The sequence below is a fragment of the Limulus polyphemus genome, unplaced genomic scaffold (genome assembly GCF_000517525.1).
Source record: "Limulus polyphemus unplaced genomic scaffold, Limulus_polyphemus-2.1.2 Scaffold1320, whole genome shotgun sequence".
Classification (NCBI taxonomy): domain Eukaryota; kingdom Metazoa; phylum Arthropoda; class Merostomata; order Xiphosura; family Limulidae; genus Limulus; species Limulus polyphemus.
This window is the reverse complement of record NW_013666930.1, coordinates 205,365-231,735: the sequence shown is the minus strand read 5'-3', so window position 1 is coordinate 231,735 and position 26,371 is coordinate 205,365. Positions and strand designations below refer to the sequence as shown.

Genomic DNA, 26,371 nt, shown 5'->3' with positions numbered 1-26,371 from the left:
GCTACTGAAATTGGACACCTTCGACTAGGATTGGCTAAAAGTTTTATAGCTGAGGTTTAACATGCCCAAACACTGTTTTATAAAGAAAACAGACTAGAAAAAGGTTTAGAGTTTTATAAAGAAAACAGACTGGAAAAAGGTTTAGATACCAATCATAGATGGCAGGACCAGTGCTGAAGTGAAAGGAAATATCTTAAAACATTTTTGAAAAAGAGGGCACTAATTTACAGTCTAAAATGTATTTTAGGAATTTTTTTCATTAAATTCCTCTTTAAACAATATAATTTTGTACAAATAATTGAATGTCATGCTACTATTTACAAAAATAAAATCTGAAATCCGATAAAAGATAAGTTCTCTATCATTTTTTTCCAATTCACAAATGATTTTGCCATCACAATAAGACAAAATGGCCACGGCAAGTAATGGGTTAATAATAAAAAAAAACTGATATTTTGCATATGAAAGCATTGTAATGTTTATTAAAAATCTGCCAAATTTTGTTAACATTTGCTTACTAATTTAAAAGTTATAGCATGAAAACTATAGCAAGCATAAAATGGTTGTGAGGTCGGTCTCAGGGACCAAGCCAGTGCTGAAAGAGTTAATGGGATTACGGTCAAAAATATGTAAAACAGCATGGGTACTGAAATGATGAATTAATGCATTCTAATCAATTACAAGTTTACATTTTCCTATACTGAAAATGTACTTCTTGTAATACTTACCTCCTCTCACACTTTAGCTTTATCCCAATGAAAGATTCTCTTCTTTGCCTGTCTATGCATTGGTATGAATTGTACCTCACTTGTTCCCCCTCTTTATACCCCACTATATCACCTCTAGTGATTTTAATCTTGTGGCTCTCTCCACCTCTGTCAATGTGTCCTCTATACCCAATCTGTATATAAGCTCCCTGTTATTCTTTCTTATTTGCTTTTTGAGACTGGCAAGATTATCAGACCCAAACACTGGCTATAGTGGAGAAGTAGGGCAGAATAGTGTGAGAGGAGATAAGTATTATCAGAAATACATTTTTGGTATAAGAAAATGTAAGCTCAAACACACCTCCTCTCACACTCTAGCTAGAATCTCACATTGACTGAATAGAGAGGATAGTGAGGGCAAGATTCACACAGAAAGTGTCTGCATAGAAAAAAAAAGGTGTGCAATATTGAGATATAATAAAGTACACGAGTAGGGGTCCACACTACTTCTAGAACAGGTATGCTCTTTGCCTAGATAAAGTGAAATCTAAACATGGGTGGTAAAGGCCAACTAGCTACAGTCAACATTGTACACTATCATGAGATTCATCCAGGTCCCAACCACACAGACAAGGTTCCATATCTCACTGCTGGAGTTATAGAGTTATGGACTCGAAGCTAGATCCAAGGATTCTAAGGTATAGTGGCTAAGGCATGGAAACCACAATATGATATATTTGTATAATAGAAATATGATATGAGGGGAATTCAACCTGAAAGTTACAGGATCTTGCATATCAAGCCACTAGAATTACAAAGGGAAAGCAATCAACATCCAACAAGACAAATCTTCCCCCCAACCTGAAGAACCTCAGAATGCAACAAACCGAACTCGGAATTACAGAGCCAATTCACACCTCGCTCATGTAAGAGAGTCTTGGGGAGTGGAAAGCCAATCAGTATGAGAGACAGGGGAGGAGGAGATGTGGATTGAATGCCCAATCCCCTCCTGAGAAGTTGAATACTCTACTGATCTGTGGTGAATGTCTCCCATATAGACATGAACCCTCTGAGACTGAGATGATCCCCACTGGTAAGGTCAAACTCACCCTAGTGTTCCAATGGATTGTGGCAATGAAGCAGGAGGTCTGGAAATATGAAAAAGGGATGCAGTAAACAGCCTCAAATAGGAAATAGAGGGTCTAGAGTCCAAATAAGGATTCGCAAGGGAAAACCAAGGTATGCTAATCCAATAAACAAGAAGGACAAAGCATGGCAGTGCCCTCCCTCAAATGAGCTGCAAATCTCCTTGTATGTAATGCAATGTCTGGCAAAGGTGGAAGAACCAGGTAATTAAATGAACTAGTTTCTTCCAATAAAAAAAGTTAAGATTCATAAGCCACATGATAAATACTCAAAACATTACAAATATGGCATATCAGTTGTATAAAAAGGGTGCAAGAGGCAGGACGTCTATCCAACGTTCATGAGTAGCTGTCTGAGCAAAGGAAGGTGCTGGAAAAATAGTCCAAATTCTCACTAGCCACCCTTGATCTCTGAAAAACTCAGCCTCAGAGCCAATAGGAAAAAAAACATCAGACTGCATGTAAGACTCTGCCTCTCTGCATATAAGCAACTGTATGTCTTCCACAGAAGATACTCCTCCTGCAATGCCTGGGTAACATTAGAATCATGAAGTGGTAGAGGAAGGGCATCAGGAAAAACAGCTCCAAAATTTATTTTCTCGTAAAATCAAGAAAATAAACAATCAGCTCAAGCCCCATGAAAAAGATCTAAAATAATTCAATAGATATCGTTGCAAATGTAGTAATAGTGCTGAAGAGAAAGCTCCAGTAAACATGTAAGACCATCTTTGTAATTTTTCTGTTTTATGGCATTCTTGTTAGACTAGTATATTAAATTAGCTACATTAATTACTGGGTTAATTTTCAGTACTGATCTAATGAGGTAGCTTCTTTTCATCAGAAGTTACTGATTAATATAATAGTTTTAACTGTTTACTACCTGCAGTCTGCAGGAATAGCAAACTAATGGTTTTGGATTTTTTTAATGTTGACTATACTTTAAGTCAATAATACTTAAAGACAAATTAAGACAAAAACCTCCTATCCTCAGTTTTTAATCTGTAACTAATTTTTCTATTTTTCATATAATCAATTTTGAAAGCTTTCTCTGACTTTTCTGGAGAATCTATTATAATTCTGATTCATGTTAATGGACCCATATATTGATGCATAACATTTTGCCAAATCAAAAGCTCAGTCTTAGAACTTTACTCTTCAGAAGTCTTTCTCTGAAAAATATTACCTATAAATATATATATGTTTATTTTGTATATAATTAGCTATTTCAACTATTTTTACATGCAAACAAATACAAGTGAGAGCCTTGAAATTATTTTCTTCATTTGTTAAACTTGGAGAAGCTAGGGATAGCGATTTCCACCCGGCAAAGTGATGTTCAGCAGTTACTTGATCAAATTGTAGTAGATTTCTGTTTCCAACAAGCTAACTTGTTTTGCCTTTTGTGGTTTTTGAGGCAACTGACTTTACTGATGCTCACTCAATATCAAAAGCAAAGTCTGAAGAATAAGTTTTCAGAATAAAAAATATTTTGTGGAATACTAAAAAGTTGTTGGTCTTTTTTAATAATGCATTTATCTTTTTCTTAAACTATACAAATTTTAGAATATTGCAGACATGAAATTGTGGATTATGATCATCTGACAATTAAATTAGTAATAACCTTAACTGAAAGCTATCTTTTAATTATAAAGTAAACGAAAACATCAGAAATTATAATGTTTACGTTTACCTACTTACCAATCAATGATCCTAGCATCATATGGAACATGACTTGGTTGAATCTGGAAAACTTCTTGATCTGTAACAGAGGCCTGTGAAGTTTCCTGAGTAAAACAATGAAATGTTACATTGAGTTTACAGTTTAAAAACTATAACTTTGCTTTAAAAGATTATAAAACGTACTTGTTTAAAAGAACTATTTTATATTATATGCTACAATAAAATTACATTTATAATGGTACACATTTTTTTACAATTAAAAGCATATGTAATTACCAAAACTTAGACACACTTCTATGATAATTTTCTTTTTCTTTTAAATATTATTAAATAAATCAGTTTAAATTATTGATGATAATAAAAAGTATTTCTATGAATATTATGTTAGTAAACTGAACACACACACACACACATAAACAGGTGTTCAAAATCCATGCAAGCATGAAGCTTAAAAAAGTAGCTGCCAAGATGCAGTATACACAAAAAATATTAAATTATGCAACGAATAAGAATGAAACCAAGAATTTAAAATAAGTTAGCTATATACTCCACAGTTTCACAGAAAATATACACTGCAGTGTCATTATCATTAAACATGAATATTTTCTTCACTATAAGGCTGCTCACAAAATCAAACATGATGATAACCCAGCAAAAAGCTTCCAGTTGCAACAGAAATGTAAATAATGCTGATCCATTATTAATGACATACTGTTTAAATAATGAAACAAATTATGTGCATTAAAATCATGAAGCTAGCTACAACAGTTATGATAACTTATGGGAATCCAGTGAACAAGAATTCTTAATAGGTTCAGATAAGCAATTTGTATCATTAGCCTAGATTGGGTATATTCATTATCACAGATGATTCACACATGTAGTATCTCTCCAGCACCCAGTTAAAGTTTAAACCAGCATGCAAAAACAGGATATTCTTTTAAGTTTCTTATCATATATATATTTTTTTTGTTTAATTTCTGATTATGATATGTTATTATTATCATAGACATAGATCTAAAATTTAATAGTATATAAAATAAATGTGAAGATTCTCAAAAAAATTCGTGTCAACCAACTAGTTATATCTCTTAAGGGCATACAAACTACAAATCAAACATTATTCTCAAATTGTCAACACTCTATAAATATATTTTACTGTACATATTCAATTTTGATGGGAAAATGCACAATGGTCTAAGTAATATTAAACTGAATGAAGAATGTGCCCAAATGAATTGGCCTGACCTCAACTTAAACGTGAAAGTTTGTATAACTTTAACTCACTCCTTAAACACATTAATGCATGTGCTCATACACAAACAAAAATACACTGATGCACATTCTCCAAAATATAAATGAAACCATACACAATGAAATTTAGAAATAGAAAATAAAGTACTATATGAATAAGAAAAACAATGTTTTAAAAAGTTTAGAAATTCAAATTTATCTTTGTTAAAAAAAAAGACATACTCCAAGCCACAAAACAATTGTGTCAAATATGACAAAGTGATCTGTAATCTTTAATAGTTCTCTTAGTAGTGTAATACTTATCTATTCAATTTGTAACACATTTTTCTTTTATGTGTACACAAGTTTTCAAAAGCCAAAGATGAAATTAATACAAACATTAATTCTTGTAAGAGTTAGTTTATCAAATCTACATAAATGTCATCACATGCTAATGTACTTCTAACTTAATAGTAGGTAAATATACAATACTGCGTAATCTAAAATAAAGTTTAGATCCACTATTACAGAACAACACCAAATATATATGGATATAAGTTAATACTTCACACTATCAGAACTTAATCCACACAAATTAAGTGTTGTTCCATAATAGTAGATCTGAGCTTTATTTCTAACTTGCTGAAAAATATTATAAAGTCTTCATTCACAAATTATTTATCAATTTCTGCTTTTCAGCTCATGTCTGCTGCTAGAGCCAAAACACTTTTCAGCATACTGCAGAAGGAACTTGGGAAAATACATACCAATCAAACCCAAATTAGGAAAATGAAGTAACAAGTTAGTATTTGAAAACGCTACGAAGTCTACGTCATCGAGATGTTAAAATGTTACAACAACAGTTATACAAGGAAGATGACCAAATATCTTTGACAAGTTTGAGTGTAATCTTTAGTTTTCCAACTCAAAATAATGAATTAATTTGCTTTCAAGCTCAAAAGATATATTAACCAACTACATAAATTTTTATCAATTCTAGTGCAATAAACTCAAAAGCAAGACAATCCATAATATTTTTGGAAAACATGTTAGAAATGTTATCGTTCTTTTAACTAGAAATTGGGGGAGGGGGGATAAATCAAGCCAAGATGCCCACATCATCCACTATTTTTTTTTTTTTTTAGGTACCTTGTCTGAAGAATTCCTTGGTGAAGTATGCAATAGCTGATAGCCTTGGGTTGTCTTGTTGTTCATTTGGTGAACATCTGTTCTCTGGTTAGCATTGATAGCTGGAGTAATTGGAATTGGATGAACTGGACACATGATACCAGATTCTGAATTACCAAGATTTGTATCACAGCTATGGTCTTGATCCAAAATAAATAATTTTGTTGAATTGTCATGACAGTCACGCTGGTTTTTTCTATTTTTGGTAAGAGAGGACTCTGAAGCTCCAAAAGACTGAGAACGTTCTCGTAAAGAAGCCTCTGAAGAGAGGGCAAGAGGAAAATTTTTGAAAACATCACCCACAGAGGGCCACTTATCTCGTTGTTGATTAGTTAATGGAGACAATTCCATTTCAAAGTTTGGGAGAGATGCCTTATTTTGTTCTTGAAAAGTTTTACACTTGATATGCGCTTCAGAAAATGTAATAAGGTCACCATCTGGAGAAGAATGATTTACCTGGCCAGTCCAACCACAGGGATGGGGGAAATTGTTATGACTCCAATGATTTTGACATGTCGCACTCACAGAGTTTTGACTGTAAACTGAATTATAGTGAGAAACACAGGTTGTATCTTGTGATCTAATACCCCAAGTGTTTAAAGATAAATATTCTGGTTTAGTTTGTGGTGCAAAACATGGGGGTTGAATTACCATGCCACCAGCTGATGACACTAATGGTTGGTCAGCAAACGATACAGAATATTCAGCATTTGGTAACACTTTGATATAGGTGTTTTGCTGTAAAAATGCCTCTATGACTGGTAAAGCACCAGGGACAGTCATCAATAATACATGACCTGGTGTAGTGCTTGAAATGGTTGACCCATAAGAAGGAAGAGCCCCTGATACCAACACGGGACTAACAAGAGATGACAAAGGCTGAGTGGGAATAGAAATAGTTGGTACACATGGATATGTTTTTGGTACTTGGACTTGAGAAGTTGTAATTGGTTGAATATATTCTGCTTTCGCTAAGGGCGCTTTACCTACAGAGGTGGAAGGTAAGGTGACAGAGAGTGACACCAGTGAGTGCATCTGTTGATATGCAAGTGGCAGTTGTTGTCCTACCATACCACTAGGTACTTGTCCTGTTTGTGATGGTGATATCTCTGAGAAGTTGGGCTGAGAACAAAATGGTAAATCTTTTAAAACTGAGCAAGGCATTATTACATTGCACAAACTTTTAACTTTCAAACATTACATTTCTTGTCAACTGATTGGGGTTTCAGCAGCACTGTCCAACTAAAACCATATGTGCCATTTTGCTTTTCAGATAAGACCACTGAGTTGGAGAGTGCTGTACTATACTGTGACACAAGAACCAACAGCAAACATTTATTTGGTAACTATATAAAAATTATGACTTTTACTTTACAGTTGATTGATGTGTGATTCTAGCTTCAAACCATACATAGCAGTTAACTTCTAAAACAAAAGTGTACCAGTTTCTTACTTTCACCAATTACTATTTAAAAAATACTTTCTTCTGAATATATAATGCCAGAATGTAGAATTTATGAGCCATGACAAGTACTATACTTAATCCTGATATACATATATAAGTACTATTAATAACTGCTTTATCCACACAATCTCTCTAAAAAATACAAAGATTTGTATGTACCCAGCAGCAATAATCTTGTTGATATACAAGATCAATCAAAATTGTCTGTGATAGTGACCAAAAGTGGCATTAAAAATAAGTTGTTTAAAAATTCACCATGAACAGTGATTCAAAACTTAATAGACAAACTGTTTGTACCTATGAAAAAATACAATGGCATGCCAGTTGAGAACATTCTTATTGACATTTTTTCTAATAAAAGTGAACAAAACATTATTATTTTTCCAACCACATCAGTCAACATGACTGTTCTAAATAACTTAGCAAACTGTGACAGTACAAGTTTCACAAGCTTGTCCATTCAGCCTAAAGCAAAATAAAAAAAAAAGAAGAGAGAGAGAGAGAGAGTAGAAAAACAAATCTATATTTACAGCCAAATGATTTAATAACTTAATGAACAATAACATTAAAAATAAAAGCCAAGAAATAGTGTATTAATATGTATCTAATTGCCCAAGACCAAAAATATGATGACATATAACATCTCTGGTATTACCATTTGGCTTCAAATTTTATCTAAACTTTATTCCAATAATAATTAAAAACAATAAATGAAGAAACAGATGTAAAATAAGAGATAATTTGGTTATACAGTTATCCACAAAGTTTCAGTTTGAAAACAGTGTTTACACTTGAGAAAGGTAATTATATTGACGAATATAATTCATTAACATTGTTAAATGTTTTCCGTTACAGCTAATGTGGGATAAATTAGCTCAACATCGGGTTTCTTCTAATAAAAGACAAGCAATTCTGTATTTTATTTTTGCTTAAAAGCTTAAAACATAAAATCAAATTTACATGAAAAAAAAAAACTTGCTTATTAATTAGAATTGTTTTGGAATAATTAATAAAATTTTTAGAATCAAGAATGGCTACAACACATTACTTTAAATTGCCTAGAAACCAAAACTTTAGCCCTGAATGTATTGCAATAACTGAGTAGGAAAATGACTAACTTGTCATTAGATTTCTAATCAAAATGAGAAAATTATTTGCAAGACTAAAATTGCTATGCTAAAAATTTTAAAAAGGTTTGTAGAATTCATAACCAGTGCAATAACATTACTCTTAAATGGCTTAAAATTTAGACATAAAATTTATATCATCAGCTTCTGTGTATAAATATACAAGTTATATTATCAAGTTTCAAATCAACAGATAGACAAATTAACAAGTTTCTTATTTTATACAAAACTAGCATTGTGGTTCTACTGGGGAAAAAATACAGCCAACCAGTAATTTTTTTAAAAGAGTCAATTACAGCCAACGACACCTACCTGTTGTGCTTGGTACACATAAGCCTGATGAGGATAAGATACATTTACATTAGAGCATTCTGGTGGTGGAACTTGGCAAGTACGATCTGGATGACTATCAGCTGTAAGTGAAAAAAAATTCAAGAAAGAAATTTAATTAAAGTACAAAACATTTAGCATTCTACAACACAAGTTTAGTTCACAGAATTAAGTTTTTGATAACTTTTTACATATACTTATTTTATTTCATTATATAATTTCAGTTCAGTTTTATCTTCTAATCACATCTATACAATTTTTTTTCTGGTTTTCCAAGCATGACCTTCTGTTTCTGACAAGTAAATTCATAAAGTTGAAAAAAAAATCACAAAATATTTGACTCTTAATATCAAGTACAAAAAGGTAGTTAGAATACAACATGACTACTATGTCTTCCCTGAAAAGATTTTGTAGATTATACATCTTCACAAAATAATCAAATAACAAGGATAAAAAAAACAAGAACACACTAAAAATGACCTTTGAATTTATGTTAGCGGGTCTTGTTTGTACTTTGATAACAGACTTCATACTGTTTAAGGGAATGTTCAATAGCTGAGAGAGAGATGACCTACTTTAAAAAAAACAAAAAAACTTTCCCAAAATAACTATCATTTCGACCCTGGCACTGATCTCTTCAAATAATAAACTACCTGATCAATAATTCTAATTTATCTATTTGCTCTAAACAAGTAGCAGAGATGTTACAATAGTACGGTACCTTACAAAATTACGGACCATTTCTGGGAAAAGAAATGAAAAGCACATTTTAGTTCTGAAGTAATGACAAATTATTTTACTTTAGTAATAACAAATAAATAAAACAGATAAAAAAATGACATATGTACATTTTAATAAAGTTTTTACACATGATCACAAAGGTTAATCAGCCTGTTTAGATTAACAACAAAGAGTAATTTTCAACAGATTATGCGACTTAAAACATTTTACACTGTACATTAAGTCCACTTGAAAAAATAAGGAAAAAGCATTTCATTTACTTTGTCTATTCCTTTATCCAAGAAGTATAGCAAAGGTTTACATTAACATATTAATTGTCTTAATTCTGATTATGGATTAAATTATTTTAAAAATAAAAATGTTCAATAATTATAAAATTCAGTTTATGAATAATTGCTAAATACATAAAAAAAATAGTTTATAAGTCATAAAAGCAAGCTTTATATAACAAAAAGTACTCGTTTAAAAAAGTTTCATATATAGCATCTTTCAAAACATGAACAATTTAAAAAACATTATTAACAATTTATTAATTAAGTTCATAAATTTATCACAGGGTTACAGTATATTATATTTAACTACTAAGGTATAATACTTTTATGATTTCCTTGAATAAAAGTTACAACATACAGTTTATCTGTTAGTACTTCTACAAGGTTAAAAATTAAGTGATAAAATATACATACTTTCTAGGTGCATTTGTGTGAATTTACACTGAAATTCTTGTTTAAACATACATGTATAAACACAATAAAATTGTACAGACAAACATTATATTCAATGTTTAGAATCTAATATGTCTTCAACAATAAATAACAGTATAAAAAAATGGAGATCATATAATTCAAATACTTAAAGTATGAAACATCTACTACTTTTCTGTTGCAGGTAGTTCTAAAATTATGCTGATTAGCATCTTTCACGAACTTGTAGAAAAATTGTTCCATACCAAATAATCAGCTCTTTCTATTTATGAAAATGTAAAGCACTTTCATCTCTACAAATAAATTAACAGCACAACTACTCTAGTATGAACATCAGTCGTAATCAAACACTGTATAATTCTAGCAGACTACACTACTATACAAGATTCTACTTTATATTAAGTATTGTGCTTTTATTACAACAGTGTAGTAAAATTACTGTATAAGATCATAAATAGGACTGTAACTGATCACACAATATCAGTAGATCTTGGACATTATTATGAAGATTTTAAACACTCTAGTCCTGTTGGCTTATTATTATATTCTTACAAGTAGAAGTAAAAAAACTTAAAATGATTTTAAGTCTATTCCCTTTTGTTTATTAGAGAAACACACAAAAACTAATAAAGTTTAACTATTACTTAATTCTTAATTCAATACCTTTCAACTTGATATATGTGAATAGATCAAACAGAAGAAAATTATGAATTGTATGCATGTGCTGATGCAACAATGCATTCTGATTTTTATCAGTAAGAATGTGAGAACAGTATACTTATTAGCTACATACATCATTAGGTTTATTTTTAGTTCCATGTAGGTAGCTTGCCCAGATCAGAATAATTTATTTTTGTATATACAAAGTTCACTTGTCAAGGAATATTCTAATTTAGGATTTATTTCTCATTTGCAAAAAACTGGAAACTTAAAAATACAGGTTTACTTAACATTTGTTAACAGTGATAGTTTTATTAAAATATAAATCTATCAAAAGCATTTCATACAAAATTGTAAGTCTTCAGCTGGCTGACATATTTAGTTTCTGAACTATTGGTTAATTTCATTTTATTTCAACATAGCTAAAGCACCTTCACCACATATTGCAGCTTTTAACCCAACTAATAAGCTCAAAAAATTTCACTTGTGTTATTAATTAAAAATGGAAGTTATTGAAATACGGTCTCTTAGAAAATATATCTGATAGTACTAGTTTGACTGTATAAATAATGTAATAATTTGGTGTAACAATGAAATGTATTTATAAGATGAACAACAATAAACCTACATACCATATGGTAATGTGATATCTCATTATCATATAGTCTTATTTGTATTTTTACTTGTGTAGGATTATGCTAGGAGACTTGTATATATTTAACACAAGCTACATGTTTCGACAGAGCAATCTTCAGGTATCTGAAGAAAACAGACCAAATTCGATGACGAGGAACCCACTTTGAGACTAATAATGGCTGGAGACGGCTTGAACGGGTAATGAAGAAAAACCCATTCAAGCCATCTCCAGCCATTATAAAACAGACCAAAGCTCTGTCAAAACCTACACTATGTATTAAAATTTTTCATTATGCTTACGAATCGTTGTGTCTTATATATACAAATCGTATAGTCTTACTCAAGCCTTTATCAACCATTCTTTTACTTAAGTACGGAAGCACATTATACTAATATAATATTAAGTTGGCAACAAACTACTTATAAGCATAATGAAGTGATTTATTTTACATGTTCTTCAGGTACCTAAAAAAGATAGACCAGTGTTCTGTCAAAACATGTAGTATGTTCTCCAAAAAATAAAATGACTTCATTATACTTAAAAATCATTGTTTCCAACCTATTATTAACCACTCTGTTTAACCTATACTTTAGAGTTGTCACTAGGAGTATATAAATATCAAAATTACCATGTATTTCACCAGTTTGGTCATAAGCCAAAACTTTTGTGAACAGCTTATTAAAAATTACGAGCATAAGATTAATTATAGCAGAAGAACACTAGTTATGTAAAAAATTCTTTTCAACAGTATCTTTGCATTTGTTGACAAAAATTACATGCATAAAACAACTTCAGTATCAACTTAAGGTATATAAACAGAATTGAAAAACAACTTGTGTAAAAACAAAAAACAAAAGTTTAAATATAGCTTTAGAGTGTAGCAACTAGAAAATGCCCATTCAAACTGGTTAAATAGCACAAATTCTTGACTTTTCCACCACTGTTGTAAGCCAGTTTAGTTAATGGGGCAAACAGAAAGAAAACTTGTTTAGACTGAGCTGATCAGCTAAAGATAACAGAATTTAAAGATTTTAACTTAATTATCACAATAAAACACTTCATCACCCAAAAGAGACTTTCTGTATTAATCCTTAAAAAGTATTGACACAGTAGGTTATTATACTACTAAAAGGGGGTTTTATAGAACAATTTCTAGATTACAAAAACATAGAATTATTAAGCAGTATTCTTAAGCCAAACAGTAGACCCACAGTCCTTTATTAATGCCTGTGCACTTCTCTGAGAGGAAGAATTTTGCTGTAAACAGTAGTTACATTACTGTGACTAGCATACGGTTTATGCTAAATATTAATTTGTTTTTTTCATGTTTACTAACATATAACCACAGATGATCTTTCTGAACTAACACACGTACAAGAGATAATCATAGTAACATAGTAAGCAAGGAGATGCCAATCATACCATTTAATTGATTTAAAGGACATTAAGGATTTTGATGTGGTTTCAATAGTTACACGCATGTCGGACAAAAATAAGGCAACACTTCGATTTATTGGAATCAACATTTATCATATGACCAAATATAAAAAAATTCATTAGCTGAAATATGACAGCAAGAAATGACATTTTTAGCTAACCAGAACCAATAAAAATGTCAATACAGTAAAAATTACTTGTAACATTTCCAAGAATCACAAAACTTGTGTAAAAACATTAACAAAATGAATATTTATAATAGCACATGAATGGAAATATAATAGAATGCATTTACCTAACTTCCACCATGAAGGTACCTGCCATAACATGAAAGGATTAGCCCAAGATTGGTAAGTTGCCATTTCAGCAGTCTCTGTTTCTCAGGTAACAGAGATGTCTTTATCTTTAGCTTTACTTAAAGAAGAAGGTTCTATGCAGTAACAACTTGCTACTTAAGTTCCACTAAAGTGACTGAACAATAGTCTTACTCATGCCTTTATTAACCACTCTTTTTACTTAAGTATGGAAGCACATTATACTAATATAATATAATATTCTAATATAGTTTGCTATCTAAGTTCCACTAAAGTGGCTGAACACACACTAATAGTGAAGAATGTACCCATGCATTCATCTTTAAACCAATTGTTTCAAGCACCAGGACTGCTAAGTAGTCCAAAATCCCTGATAAGTATATGATGTACCTTTGATTCATTAACAAAACCCAAATTCAGCACCAGGTTAAGGCTAAAGATAACATTAATCCAGATTTAGGTCAAAATAAGGCCATTTCAGCTCCCTCCCCAATCACAAGTCATAGAAAAACTGAGAAATGAGATTACAATAAACAGGTACATTTGATAAATTTTTCAATATATAATACTTAAGATTATCAATATACAGTCATTTTAATGACAAAATATCTATCATATTCAGATGTTTACAAGCACAACAATGACATAACATGTCAGATGCTGAAATCTTGCATCAAACATCAACACATAAATGTACAACTTTTCAGTTCACCGAGTTGTCGAATGTTACCCAATTCTATGTCAACATTGAAAGAACCTCAAATACATTAAGAATCACTTAAATACTGAAATTTATATTATATATATTTGTTCTATAAATATGTAAAATTTATGGTAACAAAAGTTAAAATGACTTTAGCTCACACATATTGCTTTCCTGATTTTTTTAAAATAAAAGGCAAATTAGAAATTATCTTTGAAATTAAAATAAATGAGTAAAATATCAATTCACTTCAAGATAATTTAGTATGCAAGAATACAAATATGCACCTAACAATAAAATGTAATCACAAAAAATACAAGAAAAAATCAAACACATAAGAAATAAAAATCTAAACCTAGTAGCCTATATCACTTATGCTAATGTACGTATTACTGATAACTTAATAGTAAAACCTACAATTTCACATTGAAATATTACATATTATCTAATTTAACCTTTTTCAAAAACTCAGTTTATAATTTGGATTAGTTTCTGCACACACATTAAAAACAAATATTTTGTATCAAATATTGAAAATACTTTTTATTTCACACAAACCTAACCAGAATGTTTCCATTAATTTTGTGTAAAAAATTTTTTGTTGTTACTCTACCTGCCAAAAACAAGCAAGCATTTGCTGGAAAACCATTTGGCCATTATAATGTAATATACATATTTTTGTGTAAACAAAATGACTGCTTCTTCTGAAGCCACTTTATGCAACACAGTTTTAAGAAATGTTAAAATGCACTTTTCAAAAGTACACAACAGTCACCGATTTCTTAGTACTTAACAGAGCTAATGTTCTGAAAGACTTATATGAATATGATCCAAGTTATACAATCGACTCACAATTTTAGGATTAAAAAAGGAAAAAGCATGAGAAGACAAGCTTACCAAGAGTTTCTACGTGTGATGTTATTCTGCTTGAAAGATAATCTTCAGAGTTTCCATGGATATGTTGTTGTTTCAAGGTCTCTATTTCACAACCTTCTTTATTTTTTGACTGTTGTAGTTGTGTTGTTGATTGCAGTCTGGTGCTAGAAGCAAAGTCCTGGGATGGTTGTAAAGAAGCAGAATGCTCCTGGATCTGAGTTTGCTGAGACTGATGTTGAATTTGCTGCTGGTTAACTTCAGATTGTTTTGATTGACTCGAGGACTGAATCGTATGAAGTTTCTGTGATTGAAAATTCTGTAGCTGTTGAGGATACATCTGTTGTAACTGTGGATGTTGAGCCTGGCTCTGCTGCTTAACTGATTGTTCAGGAAGTCCTTGCTGCACATATTTTTGAGGAAGCCCATGTTGCATTTGTGGTAACTGAGGTTGACCTGGTTGTAATGGTGGTTGATGAGAAAGTACATTCTGAACTTGTGGTTGTTGGGGAAGAACATTCTGAACGTGTGGTTGTTGGGGAAGAACATTCTGAACCTGTGGTTGTTGGGGAAGAACATTCTGAACCTGTGGTTGATGGGGAAGAACATTCTGAACCTGAGGTTGTTGGAGAACATTTTGAACCTGTGGTTGAGGAAGTATATTTTGAACTTGTGACTGTTGTGCATATCCTTGTTGAAACTGAGTGTGTTGAGGAAGTCCCATTTGTACTTGTGGTTGTTGAGCATGCCCTTGTTGTACCTGTGGTTGCTGAGGTTGTTGGCCATGCCCTTGTTGCACCTGCTGTGTCTGTTGTTGAAAAGTTCCTTGTTGGGACTGCTGTGAAGCCTGTTGCATCTGTTCTGATTGGGAATGTTGAAGATGCTGTCGTTCCCTTTTCAAACATGATATCTGATTACGTATTACCAAAGCCACAATTCTCATGTCCTCCTCCATGATGATCCCTGTCATTTGCTGCAATGTGTAATTTTCACTAAAGTTTTCTTCCAAACTGACATGTAAAATCCAAATTTACAGTACTCTTAATTAGCAAACATTACTAAAACTACTATGTTAACTTCCCTCATAATTATTCCAGTGGCTTTGCATTACTCAATAATACTTGTAATTACAAAATAAAACAGATAAAATATTTATCATTTTCAATTAGTGATTGAAGTAAATTCAGCAAAAATTCAAACAATAACTTTTACTAGTTTTCAACATTACCCAAAACTCGATGTTAAATTTTTTCCAATCTACTTATTTACCAAACTCAACACAAAGGTGATGGAGTTAAGCAACATTAAATGCAATAGCATGGCTGCAGATATTCTTAATTTTGGTTTTTTAATTAAAATGGTCAGACCAAAAAAGGAAACATTTCCCATCTGATGGTCAAATATAACTTTCAAACTCCTCTCAAATAAAGTTGTCTTTGGTGAAACATCAATTTCTAGCTTCATTTCACAACTGAAATGTAAATGTTAAGAGGCTTGCTCAGAATAATATTGTCTCAATGCCTGGATACTACTACAATTAGTGAGTAAAATCCCATTTATATAATGAAGACAAACAGCCAGTATGCAGTGAAAATTATTTATTTAACCTTACGAATTTATCAAGACGTAGATACTGTACCGAACATGAGCCAAGTCTTAATAGAACAAAAAGTTGATATAATTCAAAATAATAAATTTATTGTCTGACAGAATATAAAAATAGTGAAGAAAGTACTAATTTAAAAGCAAAAACAAAAAATAAGTAACGCAAACATTCGTATCTGATAAATATGTAGAGATAAGTTATAAATGTAATTATTAAACATGTTTGGACTGCAGTGTGCATTATGATACTTAGTTTCAATTCATTATTAATCAAAAGAAGTCGAAACTTTCATTGACTATGTTAAATGCTCTTTAAATATGCAATCTAGTACTTTAAAATATCAAATGATTAGTGACCTCATAGTATAGGTGGCATACTCTACACAAAGTGCAAAAGCATTAAACTCTTGCAGCATGGGCTCAGTCCCTGGCACCAACCATTTTGTGCTTGTTATAGCTTTCATGCTATTATTTTTAAATTAGTAAGCAAATGTTAAAGAAAATTGGCAGATTATCAGTAAACATTACAATGCTTTCATATCTATCATGCAAAGTAAAATTCATTTTAAGATTGAAAATACTTTTATCCATCAGAAATTTTTAAAATTTCACATGCAAACTCCTTATAATGTCCAGATAGTTATTAAACGTTTTTTAACAAAAAACTCTGTTTTTTACTTGAATTTTCACTAACGATTATCTGTATGCGTTTGGTCGATTTGACCAATCTCATAACAACATTAAAAAAATTAGGAAATAAATACAAGTTATGTCTTTTTCATTTTAGAATGACTACATATTATAATACGAAAGCATAAATGTTTGGACTAAATAGCTTAAATCGCATAACATTATACATTTTTATATATTTATTATTTTTAATATATTGACTTTTCAGCCGTGCCTGGCTAAAAATACAGAAGTTACAATGACACGGTGCACGTGTACTCATTTTAACCCTATCCAATAACATAAAACTGACCTTTGGTCTGTACAAAGTAACTTGTCTTGGCTGTGTGTTAGTACACTAGCATTTTGTAAAATATAGTCACATTTTAATTATTCTACATTATATATATGTACATACATTATTGCTATTTTGAAAAACTTATTTTTCTTAAAACATAGAACAGTAACTAAAGAAAAGCAAGCAATTATTTCTTCTAGTTGCTGCTTGATGTAGGTTGCTAAGCCTTTAAAAAATTTGCACGTGGAGGATATGAAACAAAATATTTATTTTTAGGTTTTATATATACATTTGAATAACTAAAAATCATAAATTATTACATTAATACCACAGAATTTCACTATAATTTAGCAAGCTTTGTAACTAAGATGTGTTTTAGTCTAAAAAAATATGAAATTTCAAGTATATTAAAGACACACCCTACCTCATTGAAATATTGGTTCAAAAGAAAGAAATGGTGCCAAGCCTGTTAAAATGGCTGAAAAAGCCACTAGGGCTCATTCTGAGCTTCCAATTGGTTATTCATGTCATATATAGAAGTAAGTGTATATAAGGGAGCATTTGCATAAATGGAAAGAAATGAGCAGAGTGCCACTGTGTTTGATTTATTACATGAGCAATATCTTAGCAAAATGAAAAGATAAGAGGCTCATATTTTATATTTTAGCTTGTCAATATCAGTAATTTGAGTTTCTAATTCGTACAAAACTATAGATTTAGTATTTTTACTTCACAAACATCTAATTTGAACCAGTGCTACATTCAACATACCACGTGACACAAAAATTGATGTTTATCTGTGTTTTTTTAATGTTTGCTTTTAAATTAAGAAATTGAGTAATATATAGTACTAAAATTTGAATTATAATCTACAGTTTGATACCAAAGTTATTGACATACATTCATAAAATAGTACTTCAATAAAATTTTGAATGAGAGTCAACAAACGAGATAACTTGGCCTTTCACCCATGACCCTTCTCGAAAGGGTTAAAGTGATACTAGACCACCGTGACCCTGTTGGGTCAACCACTATTCAGAGGTTATGAAGAATTCAAGCTAATTTCAATATTGCACCGAAATGAAGGTTTATTTTGAGATAATTTAATATTTTAATCCATTCGTGTTATTCATAATTCAAGAAAAGATATTTGATTGTTTATTGGGAGTAAAAGAAAAGACCATTTCATTTTTCAAAACAGTGACGTAAGATCGCGAATGGTAGTGTGAATGATTTTTTACTGAGAAAATAAGCAAACAAACAATCTCAGAGTTTTAGTAGTATATAGATAGATTCTTCAAGATCTTGTTTTTGTCATCTTATGCCTTTTAATGAAGATGGGAACACTGACAGGGAAATAATATAATAGCCAATGCTCTGCGAGAGGTTTTAGTTTATAAAATTTTGTTGTTGTTCTCGACCTGATTTTTATTTTATTACCTCATCTCCATAGTTACTATTTGCAAATAGTCAATAATATTGTAGGTCCATTTTATTGTTTTTCTTTCTATGTGCCGTTATAACACATTTTCATCTCATCATTTAATTTCTGTTGTGCATATATTGTTGTATAGAAGATATTTTAAAGTGATTCATCAGGTGGAAAACAAATAGATAAATAGATAAGCCGATATGTGGCGCCATCTAGTGTACATAAATTCATCTATACATTTTCATAAAAGTGACCCCAAAAATAGGGCTAACTCGGTAACCCGTGGCCCAATTTTAACGAAACTTGTTTTATTCTGTTTCTATTCTCATCTCATTACAAATATGGTGCTATTGTGTGCTGTTTTTGCTGTATTTAGTTACAGACAAGCAAACAAACAAACAATCTCAGAGTTTTAGTAGTATATAGATATTTGTTATAAATGTATCAAACTTTTGTAAGTGAATAATAATTTAGACTAGTTTTAGTGCATTCATAAAGGAAATAACTGAGTTATTGCACTGAACTAAATAATTTTTGCTCTCATTTATATTGGATGCATAAACTACATTTTTAATTATTCTGTTTCAAAGTCAGTCATATCTACTCTTTGTCATATTTTTAAATTTCTGATAATTATACCTCAGTGAACACTTGGTGGAGATTTTTTGTATACATATATGTTTGTTGGTTTTATGAGTATACAAACTCGGTTGATTTCTAGTCATGAAGCTATCACCTGGTAGTACAGGCTAATAAAAATTACAAAAAATGATTCATGGTTTCATAAGTATGCATGATTAATCTAAATTTTGGTACATAAAATCTGCTACAGAAGAAATCTTAAATTGCCAAAAGTTCCACAGGTCTTCAGTAAGTAAAAGTTTAAATGAATATCTGTTAATGATTCCTGACTTCGTGATTCTGTAAATGCATCTCTTTTAAGTGGATTCTATTTTTTTTAAACTTACATTTTAATATTGTAAAGAGGAGATATTGTAGTTCTGTAATTCCTCAGTGGAGAAAAAAATAACTGTAATTGTTGTTAGCTAAATGAATGTAAACAATAAACCACATTTTGGGGATAAAATATTAATACAAAGACTTGGAAACTGGTTTCGACACTTTCATGTGTCTTCTTCAGCCTAACACAGTCTTCTGTGTTATTGTGAAATAGCCTTGAAGACACATGTACTTAGAAAACAGTTCAGTTTTATGTTACGTTCAAAGGTATTTAATAATGCAGCTTTCAACAATTCTTCATTTTATGTAATTTTTGGTGTTATATATCATGTTGTCTGATTTCTAGTTCAGAGAGTGGCCAAAAGTTTCTTGTATTGGGAAATATTTCATTATTTATATTTCATTTTGTTCTATTGTTCTTGTGTTTAAATTTCTTCCTGTTTCACAACAAACTTTTTTTATGTGATTGGCATGAAATAATATGAAGCCCTATATTTTATCTTGTGTGGTTTTGTTAGAAGTCAGGTGCTTGTAATTGACAAGAAAATCATTTTGCTTTAGGCTTCTCTCTATAGATTCAAATTTTGTGCTCAGTTCAAGTAAAGTAGTTCCATCTTGTTCTTATTTGTTCCTTAATTTAAAAAAAAATATTTTCTGACTTTTAGATGATAATTTTTGATGAATTGAACTGGACAATCCTTCAAAGTGGACATGATGTATTGATTTTCTTGATTTAATGTCATAGAGGTTGCATTAGGTGTTTTACCAATTTTGTGGTGGCATGTGAAAAATTTACAAAACTGACAGGGTTTGTTTGTTTTTGGAAGATAGAGTGAGTATTTTACACTAATTGTTAATTTTTGGGACAGAAATTTGTAATAAAGCTTTAAACTTTGTTAAGTCAGTTTATGTAGTTTTTAACTAAGCATTAAAGTTTTTATTTGTTTAGAGAGAATGCTAACAATGTGTTTGGTAGGAATGTGGGCCAAGAACAAAAGCTGCACAATATTTTGCCAAACTTATTTTACAAAATTAAATAACATACACTAAAAATGAAAGCATTTTAATGACAATTTTTATCTTACACTCAAGTTTTTAATCCAAATAAAATACACCAGAATAACAGAACTTAAATGATACTGGTCACCCGAAACATAATTTATGTATTTTTTAAATTACTTTATATCACAAGTGAAATGCTTTGCTTAATTCTACACAGTGTGAAAAACATCAGGAAGCCTAATAAATGTCTAAGTAAACACAAATGGTCTCATTTTTGCTCATACGCATTTTTCTGCTTCTGAAATGAAGCTTTATATGTTGTGACATCACAGTTGCTCGTAACTATTCAGTTGATACATTATGTAATACGAAAGCATTAGTGTTGTGTACAATAACTACATTTAGTGATTATTTACAAATGGAAAGTTGTTGTCTTTGTTTTTATGTCTCATTGTGTTGTATAGGAATGCAACAATGACTCTAGACATGAAAAAAATGTGTACATGTAGGACTACTTTCCAGGCACATCATCTTGATGCACATTTCAAAATGCTTTAAATTATTTCATGTAATTTTTCAATTCAAAAGAGTTTTAAACTACTCTTCATAAGTTTAAGAATCATAAAAAACCATGTAATGTTACTTGTCTTGTAAAACAAGGGATGGTATGAAGAATGGTTTGGAGATGATTATATATTAAATGTACTGTAATTTCAAAATAATGCATGACAGGTTTTTTTATGTTTAAAACAATTTACTTTACCAGGATAAATTATCCATTCACATATCTCGGCTTTGAGTTTGCGTCTGAGAAGCATTTTCTTCCGATTTAACCTTGGACATATCAGACATTTCTTCACTCTCAGGTTCACTGTTTACATATTTTTTATTCCATTGTACATTGATGATTTTGATATAGTTAGAGTTAGGGTAAAGAAAATAAGATATGAAATAAAAAAATATTAATATTCATTTAGGCGGTCTTAGAAGTTATACATATGAAATATGAAAACTATAAGATGGAAAAAAGTATTTTCTATACCTAAAAAGAACATCACCTTTGACCAAGATTGACTCACTAATTCAGAAATTCACTGACAAATCTTTAGGAAAATACCTTATTAAAAAATCTGATTTTTTATGTATAACAAACTTAAAATTTTTATTAAAAGCTTACCCAAGTTAACAAAAATACATGTTGTAAATTCAGAATTATAGGAAATTCTATTATGTAAAACTTCACAGATACAGTGTTGGTCCAATGGCTTTGCTTTAACACACAGCTGTGATGTCACATTGTGATTTGGTCAATGCCTTCCTAAATCTCTGAAATTTCTGTCAATTCACATAAAATGAAAGTTCATAAAAATAGCCCTATTCCAAAAGTGCTGTAATAACAAAGAGTGTAAAAGTAGTAGTGCCCTTCTTTTTTTCTGTCATTGAATCATTGAAGTAACAGAAAGGTGTGACTAATTTTTTGTGACCAGTGTCCCTTAAGAATGGCAGTATTGTGGAAGATACGTAGGAACTTGGAATGAATCTTCATGTTGCTGATACAAGACATATTTAGCAAAGTTTTACCAGGTTCCAGAAAATCTTTAAAACATTAATTAAATTCATTAGTCGAATACCCATTCAGAGATGCAAGTTTTATACTTCTTAGCATAGTTCAAAAATACAGTAATGTTTTGAATATTGATATATTTGTTACTACATGTATAGAGTTTAAGTTACATGTTCCATAAGTAAATAGAAACATCGAGTGGCTCATACTTTCATTTTGATTTGAAATATAAATGTATAATAGTTCCTGCTAATCTATTAAAGACTACAAATGTTAACTTACTATTGAATGTGAAAAATCCTCAGTAGTATGTAGGTGCTTTGTTTTAGTTAGAATCATACCAGTAATATCATACAACCACTCTATTTATATGTACATATCAAGACTAGATTTTTTCTGTAGAAAGTTTAATATGGTCAATATTCTAGTCTTTAAGGATTTAAGTAACACCAAAAATTTCTTTCGTCATGCATAAGCTCATGTGAACTTGGAAAAAAAAGTTCTATTTTTACGTTGTTATTAAGTGTAAAATATCTTAATAAATGATTATTACATAGGAGCAGAAACATCATTTAATGACTACTTTTTATACTCACTAATCAGAACTTTAAAGGCCTGGGGCATGATGGTGGGTAAAACAAAATACATGGCCTAGCTAACTAATGAATGAATATTTGCTGTAACATTCTTGTCAATGCTATAAGTGTAGCTACCAGTTTGGCCACCAACTTTAATCCTTTTTTGGCTGCACTTTTTTTTCACACCTAAGGTGTTTTTTTTTTCCAATACACACCAACAAACCACAGAAAGTAATAAAGTAACACTCAATAATAACCAACATTAGCTTTAGGATCACAACCCTATTATTTGGAACAGACCTATACTTTACAGAACCAACTAAATTCTTGAAAATATATGGTGGTCATTTTTCATCTCTAAAACAGTTTCATAACTTCCTTTATAGTAATGCCATGGAAACTAGATTAACAGTTTCTTGTCACCACCCGCATGCTCTTGTTACAGCTGTATCAAGCACCATTATTTACACTAATTGCTTAAGCTATTATCAAATGACACTAAATGCTCTTTAATTAGGATAATTGCATAAAATTTAGCAAATCTGTGCTTAAAAGTTGGTAATGAATAACTGTCCATCCGTATGATTTTTTTGAAATTTGACTTAGAAACTGCTAATCTAGTGTGCTTGGCCTAACCAATACTTATGTACCTGCATGTGCTTTCATCCTATAATTGTGCTGCTGTAAGTCAGCCATCATTAATCTGAATGACAAAGAACTAAAAAGATCCACTTTTCCTCTAAGGTGAAGCTGTAGTAAAAACTTTAGACCAATAGTTCATAACATTTTGTGTAGGCATGTGCAAAAAGTTTGGTCAAAACTGAGTAGTTTTTGTTGAATAAATTTGCATGTGGCTTATATTTAGACCAAATCTGACACCTAATTGTAGGTTGTAAAGATCTATCAGTATACCAAATTTGACAAAAAATCCTTAAAAGGAAGAAATTCAACCAAAATTTGGAGATTCGATATCTCGTGTATTTCTTAATGGATTTCCTTATAATTTGTTATGTGAAGGAAGGGTCCAGTAGAGCAAATCCACTGAAAATATCCGAGCTACAGAAAGTGGAAAATCGCTAAACTATTACTACTGTTAATAACACACAGTGTGTCCTGCAGGTATTTTGGCTGCATGACACACTACCATGCATCTTTATATTGTTTTGTGAGAACTTACCACTGTACAAATATCTGAAATTTTCTCCCATTTTTACTTACGAATCCATGTAAAAAAAAATATGAAACTGTTATAAATACTTTATTAGTTTGTTTTTTTTATATCTGTTGTGATTATCAATTCATGTTAAAATGTATATTGTGTATGTAAATGATAAAATTCCACAGAAATAACTGATATAAATTTTGCATCTTCATTTCAAAATCCAACAAAACTTTGCTTATTATTTTTTACAACTAATATTTGTAACTATGATGTGAAATGCATCTTTTTCTTCTTTTCAAGTGCATGGACTTAGACTTAACAGAGTACCAAATTGTCAGACTTGGATTTTGGATTCTGCATCTCTTAGAATGAAAAATATGTTAAAAAAGGATATGCTGTATATTTAATTATTGTGATTGTATTTTATGCATATATACCTCAAGTTGAAGAGTACTGTAATACTCAGTTTTAAAATTGTTTAAACTCAGTGAGTGTATTATAAGGAATTTCACTCTTCTTTCATTCACAAGCTTTTATAGCTTATAGTAGTTTGTATCTATAAAAATTTATAAGCAAAATTGTAAATATATCTTAAGTTCAGAACATTCATACTTGTTTCTTGTTAGTAGAAAGTGTGTGTTTTATGAGCCAAAAACTGTGATGTTACTACTTTTTTAATAAGGTGTCATATTAACTAGTTCATAACACAGGTAATTTTTACAGTTCTGTATAAGATGCCAGATGTGTGAAAAAAATAAATAAAAAGTTAAATAATTTTTAGAATCATTTTGTCCCATGATAAACATCAGTAACATATATTTTATTTGATGCTTACAAAAGTAAATATAAATGTTTTAATAGTTAAAATATAGTTCCCTAAAAATTGTTAGTTGATTTAAGAGCAAAGAAAAACAAGTAAATTATGAAGCATGGATGTGTGTGAATATATGAATACATACACCCGTATACCAGCACATTAGATACAAACATATTTCAAATTGGGAATAATAAAAGTGAGAAGTGAGTTGGAAGATTAAAACTCACAACTTCCTTAAGTGATTAAGATAGATCCAAGTAAGAGCTTTGTGTTTATCAACAATTGGGTAAAACAGTACAGATGGCAAGAAATAAAAAAATACATTTACCTATGTAATTAAGGAGAACATTGGGCCAATAGATGAAAGTAAAAGATAAAAAATGTGCAAAGGAAATTCAACATTAAACATAAACAGTTGAGATTGTATCAGTATTCTGCTTTTAGCAATCTGTATAACAACTTCACTGTTTAAGTTGCAAGATATAATTGAAATTTATAAAATGCATAAATTTTATATTTAACAATTACATACAGCTTATATAAAACTTAAACATTTAACAAAAATTAAGTTTTTCATTACTGACTGTCAAGCTTGTTTGTTTAAATTAGTTGTTTCATTGACAAATTTCTAATTTCAGTTTGATAAGATTTTGATAGCTGTGGGTTCCAGTTTAAGCTTAATAATGATATTTTAGTAACCTAACATTTAAAAATATTAAAAATGATTTTAGAGGATACAAGAATCTTTATTTAAATTTTACATTTGTGATTTTCTTCAAGTTATATTCTACACTCTAACATTGTATAACCTGAATTTATAATTTCTTGATCTTAGGAATAAAATCCAAGACATCTAACCCACTATCACCCACACCCTAGAGCAATATTCATGGACATATTTTCACCATTTATCTTTATAACTTATAACATTAAACAAGGTATTTTACTTTTCAAGCATGTGAAACAAGTTATAACAAAGATTTTGTCCTGGTTGGACAGTTCCATTAACGATGGATATTCAGAAATATACACTGAGTGGTCACAAGTAAATAGACACCTAATTTTTCGTCATTTAACTGATTTATGCTAATTTGTGTTCATAGAGCATTATATAAATGAAAATGGTCTGCACACTAATTATCTTGTGCTACAACATGCCTAGAAACTCAAGGTTCTCTCAAATTGTCAGATTTTGTTAGAGGAAGGATAGTTGGTCAAGCAGATGGTGGAATAAGTCAGCGTCAAATTTTGCAGAATTTGGAAATCCCGCTTTCAACAGTCAACAGAATCATCGTGCAGTTCAGGAAACACGGCAAGGAACAACTGAGCAGCATCCGGGT

The 26,371-nt window shown here is 30.5% G+C and overlaps 1 protein-coding gene across 4 annotated transcripts in view; it reads right to left on the bottom strand.

The window, feature by feature from the left end:
* Window positions 1-26,371, bottom strand: part of LOC106463081 (serine/threonine-protein kinase WNK1-like) — a 110,824-nt gene that overhangs the window by 25,023 nt on the left and 59,430 nt on the right. For all 4 annotated transcript variants that reach the window (XM_022390491.1, XM_022390493.1, XM_022390494.1 and 1 more), the window contains exons 8-10: window positions 14,969-15,917; window positions 8,858-8,958; window positions 3,551-3,636 (exon numbers count right to left, since the gene is read on the bottom strand). In XM_022390491.1, the coding sequence (XP_022246199.1) occupies window positions 3,551-3,636; window positions 8,858-8,958; window positions 14,969-15,917 (1,136 nt within the window). The remainder of the gene's footprint in view (window positions 1-3,550; window positions 3,637-8,857; window positions 8,959-14,968; window positions 15,918-26,371) is intronic.